This window comes from Oncorhynchus masou, chromosome 11 (assembly GCF_036934945.1).
Source record: "Oncorhynchus masou masou isolate Uvic2021 chromosome 11, UVic_Omas_1.1, whole genome shotgun sequence".
In the NCBI taxonomy this organism is placed as follows: Eukaryota; Metazoa; Chordata; class Actinopteri; order Salmoniformes; family Salmonidae; genus Oncorhynchus; species Oncorhynchus masou.
The window spans coordinates 29,638,211-29,648,610 of NC_088222.1; the positions used below are offsets into that span (position 1 = coordinate 29,638,211).

The 10,400-nt window shown below is 42.0% G+C and overlaps 1 protein-coding gene across 1 annotated transcript; it reads left to right on the plus strand.

The window, feature by feature from the left end:
• The first annotated feature begins 2,196 nt into the window (after positions 1 to 2,196).
• LOC135547848 (prolactin-releasing peptide receptor-like) lies at positions 2,197 to 3,348 on the plus strand. The gene has a single exon (XM_064977074.1). The coding sequence runs from the start codon at positions 2,197 to 2,199 to the stop codon at positions 3,346 to 3,348; it is 1,152 nt and encodes a 383-aa protein (XP_064833146.1).
• Positions 3,349 to 10,400: the final 7,052 nt, after the last annotated feature.

Here is a 10,400-nt window from a genome sequence, read left to right on the forward strand (position 1 = left end):
CAGAGACTTGTCCCAAAGCCATTCCTGCGTTGTCTTGGCTGTGTGCTTAGGGTCGGTAGGGAAGGTTTTTCGAGTCTCATTGCAAAGGGTCTGAATACTTATGTGAATAAGGTATTTTTTATTTTTTTTTAAAATAAATTTGCAAAAATGCATAAAAACCTGTTTTTGCTTATCACTATGGGGTATTGTGTGTAGATTGATGAGGGAATGTTTTTTATTTAATCAATTTTAGAGCAAGGCTGTAAAATAATAAAATGTGTAAAAAGTCAAGGGGTCTGAATACTTTCCAAATGCACTATCTGTGTTAAAGAGTAATTTAATCAAATCAAATTGTATTTGTCACATGCGCTGAATACAACTGGTGTAGACTTTACCATGAAATGTTTGTTTACGAACTGTTCCCAATGATGCAGAGTTTAAAAAAAATAGTAACACAATATAATGCAATAAAATACAGAAGAACGGAGCTATGCCACAAATGTCTTCAAATTCTAGAAATGCCCTGATTTGTGCATTACAATTTCAAAAATATTGAATTCAACTGAAATATCTTAATACAAATTCCAAATTATGTTATTCATATAAAATTTCTGTTGGCACTGAAATCATTCCATCGTCTCTCCTCTGACTTCTTAGGCTACAGTATATTTGAATGGGGAAGTCAGGTTTGTTTATAGTTAATGGGATTGTCATTTTGTTTTGCTGAAAACACTCCAAAAACGACTTTATGTTAGTACCTTGTGTTCCCATCCTAATACTACTCCTAGTGAATATTGCTATGAGTCTGGCTGTGTCTGTCTTCAGGCTTGGACTGCTGGAGTCTGTGAGAAAAAAGAGAAAGTACAGAGCCGCATTTTGCTTCTACATGTATGGTGACTGAGCACTCTCTCTCAGCTGAAGGTTTACTGTGGTGTGTAGGTCTGTAGGATTACCCCTGGTCTTTGGCTCTGATTGCCTCTCCCTAATATCTCTACAAGGAAACGCAACAGAGATGGACAACAGTGGGGAGCTGTGTGGATTTTCACATATTTTGTGTGTGTGTGTGTGTGTGTGAACTGTACATAAAGCATACCAGAAAGACAGAAACCTACCATAAACAAGACACAGAAAGACACATAGAAAATGGATATAGACATTTGCAGGTAATATGAGGTGTGTGTCGATAGCACACTGATGAGGTTAGACAGAGAGAGCAGTAAGGGGAGAGCACACAGTTCACACACTCACACACAGACACCCAATCACTCACACAGACACCCACTCTCACACACAGACACCCACTCAGAGTGGAGGGAGGCAGCTGCTCCAGGTTTGAGAACACTGCGCAGATCAAAGCCAAGTAGACGAGAGTGAAGGACTGACAGTTTGAATGGATGGACAGACTGACGGACGGACAGACAGACAAACAGACATACAGGCAGGCAGACATACAGGCAGGCAGGCAGGCAGGCAGGCAGACAAACAGACAGACAGAGAGGAGCCATCAGGGAGAGAGCTGAGAGAGGAGAACACAGAACACTCATCTCTACACTACACTCTACACTTGGATCGCAAACCTCTGCACAGGTACTGTACACTCATTTACTGCAAATACTCTAAACTTCTTATTGTCTCTACAAAAATGTGTTTTGTTTTATAGAGATAATGATAGATGGAACAGAATAGAACAGAATTCCAGTCCCTGGAATAGAAAACGGCATAGATTGGGAATGTATTTAAAGTCTATTTATCAGTTAAAATAATAATTAGCAGAAATAGCCAGTGGACAGTTCCACCAGCTATATAATCCCAGATTATCAAACTAAAATACCAGCAGTTCTGTTGTATGTTTGATTGGACACAGCTGTTGCTCTACCTGGGATAATCAACAGGAATTCAAATTACTATGTTACAGAGATTGGCGTTTGCCCATATTGCACTTGAGTAATGGAACTGTGTACTGTATGCTGAATAGTAGGATTTCCATAAAAATCATCAAACAGTTACTGTCGTCTCATTGAGGAAAATACATAGTGCTCTTTGCTCTATTTCTTTACATGCATATTTCTGTTTTTAATTTCAGAAAGCTTCAACCCACCTTTAGTTTTTTATTATTGTACTGCAACAAAAACTCTCAAATTGTAAATCAGTGATTGGCTGAAAACACTCACACACAGCTGTGTGTATCTCCATTCTATTTACCAGTTCTGGTTAGAGATGGAGCCAGTGTTGGAGAGGTCTGTGGGGGAATCCTCCAATGCCAGCCTGGCAGTACCTCCTCTGAACCGCAGTGACCCAGTAGAGTTGTTCTCAGGTCTGCAGTTACTGCTGAGCTACCGCCCTCTGTTCATCCCGCTCTACTGCCTCCTGGTGGCCGTGGCCTGCGTGGGCAACTCCCTCCTACTAGCATGCATCCTGGCTGACAAGAAACTCCACAACGCCACCAACTTCTTCATAGGGAACCTGGCTGCAGGCGACCTGCTCATGTGTCTGAGCTGTGTCCCTCTGACCGCCTCCTACGCCTTCGAGTCCGAGGGCTGGCTGTTTGGCCGGCCGCTCTGCCACCTGGTCCCCCTGCTGCAGACCTCCACCGTCTTTGTCTCTGTGCTGTCCCTCACGGCCATCGCTGTGGACCGCTATGTGGTGGTGGTTCACCCTGTGAGGAGGAGGATCTCCCTGAGGGGGTGTGGGGCGCTGGCGGTGGGGATGTGGCTTCTGTCCCTGCTTCTGGCAACTCCTCCTTCCCTCCACACCCGCTACTTGGACCTGCGTCCCAGTGGGTTAGAAATGGTGGTGTGTGAGGAGTTCTGGCCAGACTCAGACTACCTGAGGCTGCTCTACTCCTGCTTCATCCTGCTCACCTCCTACCTGCTTCCCCTGCTGTCGGTCAGTGTGGCCTACTGCGGCATTACAGCCCGGCTCCGTCAGCGCTGTCTCCCTGGGGCGCCCTCCCACAGCCTGCATCGCTGGAACAGGACGAAGAGGAAGACTTTCTCTTTGCTGGTACTGTCTGTGCTCTCCTTCGCCTTCTGCTGGCTGCCCTTGCAGGTACTCAACCTGCTACTGGACCTGGACCAGGACTTCCTTCTGGTGGGCAAACGCCACGTCAACCTGCTGCAGGTGTGCTGCCACCTGCTGGCCATGAGCTCTGCCTGCTACAACCCCTTCATCTACGCCTCGCTGCACAGCAAGGTGCGCTTGCGCCTCCGCGACTACCTGAGACCCCTGACAGGGCGGGGCCGCCAGAGCAGTCTGCTCTCCCAGCATGCATTACAGCTCAACACTAACACCTGTCTCAGCATGGTGTCTGAGCAGCCAATCAGAGAGGAGCAGGAAGGGCCACAGACCAACGCTGACAACTCCTTCTAAAAGATGAGACACTCACTCCCCACACTCAGAGAGGACAGGGCTCAGGATAAGGTGATGTTGTGAGAGGTTAAAGGTGGTACTGCTGTTGATTTGACTTCACGTTTGCCTCCACACCCATCTCCCTAATGCTCCTCTCCCTGACCCTCTCCCGGGTTCTCACCTCTCAGTAATTCAGTTAGCTACACTCTCTCTAAGCGTTCTGTGAAAAGTCTATAGCACCATAGTACTCAGAGTCCTACCTGAGGCCAGTGTTGTTTTGATGCTTGTTTTAATGTCCTCCAGCTCCCCTAAAGGCGCACACTACCAATCCCTCAAATGAGATTATGGCCAATGGATGATGAGCGAACAAGGGTGGCACGGAGGTCTCTGTATATGCCTCTCTGTTTCTCTTGTTCTGTCACATTCTCTCTTCCTCTCAAGTTGTCAGCTGTAAAGCACTCTTATTCTTCCTCACCTGTGAGTGTGTATGCTGATTATCTAGATTGTCACTCTGCATGTTTGTCATAGTTATCTCCCACAGCATACTGTACATAATTCAAAATGATCTTTACAAGTGATTCTGTCAAGTAACATTTAATGTTTATGATATAGTGTCAGTGTATTATGGCGTATAGTTTTACCTCATACATCTGCAAGAATAGTTGGAAAAGGGAGGCGCCTGTATAGTAGTTCACCATTACTTGTTCAAGCTTACTTGTATATCATAGATGTACCAAACTGTGAATAAACAGGTTTCCTCCCCAATGATGTTGACTTTTCCTATCATGTAGTTGCTGTGGTCTGGACTAGAAGCAAAGACACCTGTGTGGGTCGAGCAGTTTTAGTCAGTGTTCTGTGACAACCATTGTCCCTGTATGGAGCCCAGGAACTGGGAGGATTCATAGAAATGATGTTGAATGAAAACACAGGTCAGGTGAGCACCTGGATCAACCTGGTATTATGTTGAAACTCCCAGCGGTGTCTCTCAACTTGTATACACAAAAGGTCCTCTCTTTTACTATATTTCCACACCTCACGACTACGCCTCCACATGTACACAAACACACACACACACACGCACACACTCGCAAGCATGCACACACACACACACACACACACACACACACACACACACACACACACACACACACACACACACACACACACACACACACACACACACACACACACACACACACACACACACACACACACACACATCCGTCTCTCATGTTACCTGCAAATCTCCATACCCATTTCTATGCCCTTGTGATACAGTCTACATGCGGTGTCATTCTGGTTTCCTGTGTCTTGTGGTGCTTTATTGAAGGTTATGGTAGGTTTCAGTTTTCCTGGTTTGCTGTATCTAGTTCTCTTGTGGTACTGCAGAAGGTTCTGTTAGGTTGAGCACCAAACACAAAATCCAACGTTGAGTAATCACCAGCGTTGATATCCCAGGGTCACAGCCCATGCTTTGTTTATCAATCATGACTGATATTAAGTTCAACCGTGTGAACTCTATGTGACATGCTATATTCTCCCCCTTGTTCCTCTCTGAATAAAGTCTGACAGGGCTGCCTAATGCACTAGCCCCTCACAGGGGTGAGAAAAGGCCCTCTAAAGAGCGTTCTCATGTCAGAAACTGGGAAGAATTCTCAGACGTCAAAGGTCATGCAGGCTGATGAAAGCACAACTGAAAGTAAAGTATAGATCTGCAGTGCTGTCTGCTCCCTCTGCTGACTATCAGTCCCTGGCAGGGATGTACAGTAACAGTGTTAGCCTCTTAAAGTGCCAACCGCAAGAAGGACTTAGAGCTCTGTTATATTTCATGGATTATTAATAAATCCAGAAAATGTAGGAGGCTGTTGCGAATCTTTATGTAACCTCCTTACATGCCCTATAAGCTCCTCCAGACTACAATATTTACACATACTGTGGTGAAAATGCTAAATACGATAGGTCCTATGTGTGATTTGGCAAAGATTGAGCTAGGGTTTCCCAACTGTGGTTTGATTGTGTACATCTTTCCATTGTAATGGATGACCATGTGCTAAAGACTGAAAAAGTAATCTCATCTGCTGACTGCAGGAAACACTGATAGACATGAATAGAATCCAGGAGTCATGTATTGTGTTGTGTAGACGTTACAATTTTATCCCGTAATAATACAGATTCTATTTCATGCCAAGCTGCATAGAAGCACTTTCTGTATTTTGAGTGATAAACAAGGCACGGGTGCATCTGTATTAGTAATTAGCAGGGAAGGAAACAGCGAGGAGAGGAGAGGGATGCGCAGACAGACAGCTCCTCAGCCTCAACTCAACACAGAGGAGGACCAGGCTCATCAGCCCTGAAGAGCCCTCAAGAGCCTGGGCAATGGTAAACACGCACACACACAAACAAACATACACAGTACCAGTCAAAAGTTTGGACACATCTAATCATTCAAGGGTGTTTCTTTATTTTTACTATTTTCTACATTGTAGAATAATAGTGAGACATCAAAACTATGAAATAACACATGGAATAATGTAGTAACCAAATAAGTGTTAAACAAATCAAAATATATGTTATATTTGTGATTCTTCAAAGTAGCCACCCTTTGCCTTGATGGCAGCATTATCATGCTGAAACATGAGGTGATGGCGGCCTCAGGATCTCGTCACGGTATCTCCGTGGATTCAAATTGCCATAGATAAAATATAATTGCGTTTGTTGTCCATAGGTTATGCCTGCCCATACCACAAACACGTGGCACTCTGTTTACAAGGTTGACATAAACAAACCGCTCGCCCACATTACGCATTGCACATGGTCTGCGGTTGTGTGGCCGGTTGGTCGTACTGCCAAATTCAATAAAACGACATTGGTAGAGAAATTAACATTCAATTCTCTGGTAACAGATCTGGTGGACATTCCTGCAGTCAGCATGCCAATTGCACGCTCCCTCAAAACTTCAGATATCTGTGGCATTGACACATTTTAGAGTGGCCTTTTATTATCCCCAGCACAAGATGCGCCTATGTAATGATCAGGCTGTTTAATCAAGTTCTTGATATGCCACACCTGTCAGATCGATGGATTATCTTAGCAAAGCAGAAATGCTCACCAACAGGGATGCAAACAAATTTGTGCCAAAAATGTAAGAGAAATAAGCTTGTTGTGCATATGGAACATTTCTAAAATATTTTATTTCAGCCCATGAAACATGGGACCAACATGGGACCAACACTTTACACTTTACACTTTGCGTTTATATTTTTGTTCAGTGTAATTAAAGAGACTGGATCTACGCCACTATCGTATCAGTATACTGGTCCGTCTGTCTGTCTGTTAGGAGCTCAACTGTCTCTCCTCCCTAGGGTCGATGTCCGCGGCCACACGGAATTGCTGTTTTATTCTTATTTTAATCACAGTTTAATTCATCAAAATCCGTCTGATCAAGCGAGAGACTTTACATGGGCTGCATCTCAATTGTCTCAATGTTGGCCTTCAACCGAAGATGCGGAAGGCAGCTGAGGTACAGCACTGTTTTTCAGAGCAGGATTATCCCCTATAACTTCTCCTGAAAACGTCTATAAAGTCTGAACGGTTTGAGCAAAAAACTCATGTGACCCTACTATGGAAAGTGGATGTTGTGCTCTATGGCGCCCACAAGGTTCACAGGACTCGTCTGAAGTCATTCCCTTCGCTGTGCCGACTAAATGGTTTTCTCATGCAAACTTCTGTTAAATCCGAATGGTTCGAGTTACAAACTAATATGACCCCACAAAGATAAACTGAGATTCTCACAAAAAGAACTATATTGTCCGTTCTGCTCTACAACACCGACAGGCTTCACAGGACTCTTGAGAAGGTCACCTGTCACTGTCCTGTAAAAGAATATATGAAAATGAATAGACTTGAATAGGCTTTTTTGAACCCAAGGTTACACATGTAACCTTTGTCTTTGTCCCAGATGCTTTCCTATATCTCTCAGAAGCATTTCAGACACCTCAAACCATACATCCTTTAGATTCATTTTTGGACTATCTATTTTTGCCATATATGAATGTGTTATTCAAAGCACTCCTATGGGCAAGTAGCAGTAAGGCCAAATTCAATGTTTCATCAGATCATTCTTTTTTTTTAGAGAGAGAGGGGAGGGGGGAGGTATACCTTCAGGGGTCCTAAAACTCAAAGTAAAATAGTGAAATGGTCCATCTTATGTTATGGACATATTAAAACAATGACATATTTTAGCTTAGTAGATATTTCCATCTAAAGGCTTAGGCTTTTATTAAACTTATTTAACTTCAACTTGACACACCTGACATTTCTTGTAACATTAGTTGAAACATTGTGGAGGACTGTTCCAAGTAATTTAATCCATAGGAGCCTAAAGATGTCCCAGTCATGCACTGTGAGCAATCATGAAGAATCAGTCAATGAAATATGTTACCTCAGAATTCACTGACGTAAGTGTGATTCAGTGCAATGTCATAGGTAGTATGATGGTGGTGCTGCCCCACAGCTATGTAGCCACCAGGTGGCATCAGAAAATTCAAACCTGATGAGACTTACCAAGAGCAGTCACCCTTCAAAAGTTGTAAATGCAGACAGCAAATGATCGATACGTTTCAATGGCACCTTAACTAGGCCCTAAATATTTAACCCGCACATTAGGAGCTCCAGCAGAGTTCCACCTCAGCTTTATAACTGACACTATCTTTACATCAGTCAAGTGGAAAAGGCTATACGGACACCCTGACCTGCAAACCAATATTTCATTTCAGAATTGGTTAAAATTAGGTAAAGGTTAGTTTGAGTTTTTGGTAGTCATTTTGCAGGTCAGCAGAGTCCTTACAGTCTCTCCCCAACAGAGTGGCTGTGGACCTTTCTTCCCTGGGGCTAAAGGTCCTGAAGCTTCTGCTCATGTGCAGGATTCTCTACTTATGCACATTCTCTGCTCTACTCATGGAGAATGGTGCTTGTTTAATAAAGTTAATCAAAGTTGAATACATTTCTACAAGACCACATAATGATAGTATTATACCAAATATAATGTTACTTACTGTAAGACAAAAAACACCACTATATTTCTTATGAGATTTTAGGATGATTGTGCGAATGGTCACATTTTTCTCTCGTGTGGCAACAAGACAACAACGTGTGTCACTAGGCAAAATATAATGCCTTCAGAAAGTACTCACGCCCCTTAAATTTTTTACTATGTGGGATTAAATTGATTTAATTGTAATTTGTTGTCTACGATCCACACAAAATACTCTGTGAAAAAAATATATTTAAAAAATAAAACACTAATATATCTTGATTAAATATGTTTTCTTTGGGGGTAAGTCTCTAAGAGATTTCCACACCTGGATTGTGCAACATTTGCTCATTTATTATTTTCAAAAATCTTCAAGCTCTGTCAAATTGTTTGTTGATCATAGCTCGACAACCATTTTCAGGTCTTGCCATAGATTTTCATGTAGATTTAAGTCGAAACTGAAACTCGGCACTCGGGAACATTTACTGTCTTCTTGGTAAGCAACATTAGTGTAGATTTGGCTTTGTGTTTTAGGTTATTGTACTGCTGAAAGGTGAATTCATCTCTCAGTGTCTGGTGAAAAGCAAACAGAACCAGGTTTTCCTCTTGGATTTTGCCTGTGTTTAGCTCCATTCTGTTTCTTTTTTGAGCGATTTCCTTCCTTTCCGGCAACTGAGTTAGGAAGGATGCCTGTGGTCACCATCCATTCGGATTTCTTACTGATACACCACTTTGGATGGTGTATCAATACACCCAGTCACTACAAAGATACAGGCATCCTTCTGGGTGTATTGATACACCATCCATAGTGTAATGAATAACTTCACCAGGCTCAATGGGATATTCAATGTCTGCTTTACCCATCTATCAATAGGTGCCCTTCTTGGAGAGGCATTGGAAAACCTCCCTGGTCTTTGTGGTTGAATCTGTGTTTGAAATTCATTGCTCGACTGAGGGACCTTACAGATAATTCATTGTGTGGGTACAGAGATGAGGTAGTCATTAAAAAATCATGTTAAACACTATTATTGTACACAGAGTGAGTCCATGCAACGTATGTGACTTTTTAAGAACATTATCCTCCTGGATTTATTTAGGCTTGACTCAAGACATATTTCAGATTTTCATTTTTAAATACTTTAAAAAATCCATTTACATTTTTTTTTGAAATCCACTTTGACATTATAGAGTATTTTAATCCATTTGAAAATCAAGGCTGTAAAACAACAAAATGTGGAAAAAGTCAAGGGATGTGAATACATTCTGAAGGCTCTGTATGTACTTTGATTTAAACAAAACACATATTTATTAACACCATCTTCTAAACAATTTGCTCACTGTACATAATTCAAAACAACCCTGTACATAACTAAGAACATATAAATGCATATCCCCATGCAACTGAATGAGATCACATGGTTGGCATGCAGATTCTGCATGGACGTTTCACGGTAGAATTATAATTTACGATTGACAGTAAGAAATCTGAATGGAGGGTGACCACAAAAATGTGTGCATAGAGGTAAAGAAACACATGGGCAGAACATGATGCAGATCTTTCCTGGAGGGCGAGACCAATAGTTTATATATACTCTAGATGTGTACTCTAGAGTCTAGATGAAGCCACTGTGCCTCCAAATATTTTGGAAGCTATAGAAATGCATTTGTTAATGTCTACATTTGTTTTTGCCACATTTCTTTTATGTTACACACACCTTAATGCATACTTTTACATTATATTATGTGAGCTAAACATAAAGTACAAGTTATTTTACATTCTAATGTTATTGTCCCTACTACATTAAGAAAATAGTTAAATACATGTACACTGAACAAAACTATAAAGCTACATGTAAAGTGTTGGTCCCATGTATCATGAGGTAAAGTAAAATATCCCGGCATTTCTCTCAAATGTTGTGCATAATTTTGTTTAAATCCCTGTTAATGAGCATTTCTTCTTTGCCAAGATATTCCATCCACCTGACAGGTGTGGCATATCAAGAAGCTGACTAAACAGCATGATCATTACACAGGTGCACCT

Excerpts from the sequence above, each read along its gene's own strand:
- LOC135547848 (XM_064977074.1), top strand. The coding sequence starts at position 2,197 with ATGGAGCCAGTGTTGGAGAGGTCTGTGGGGGAATCCTCCAATGCCAGC.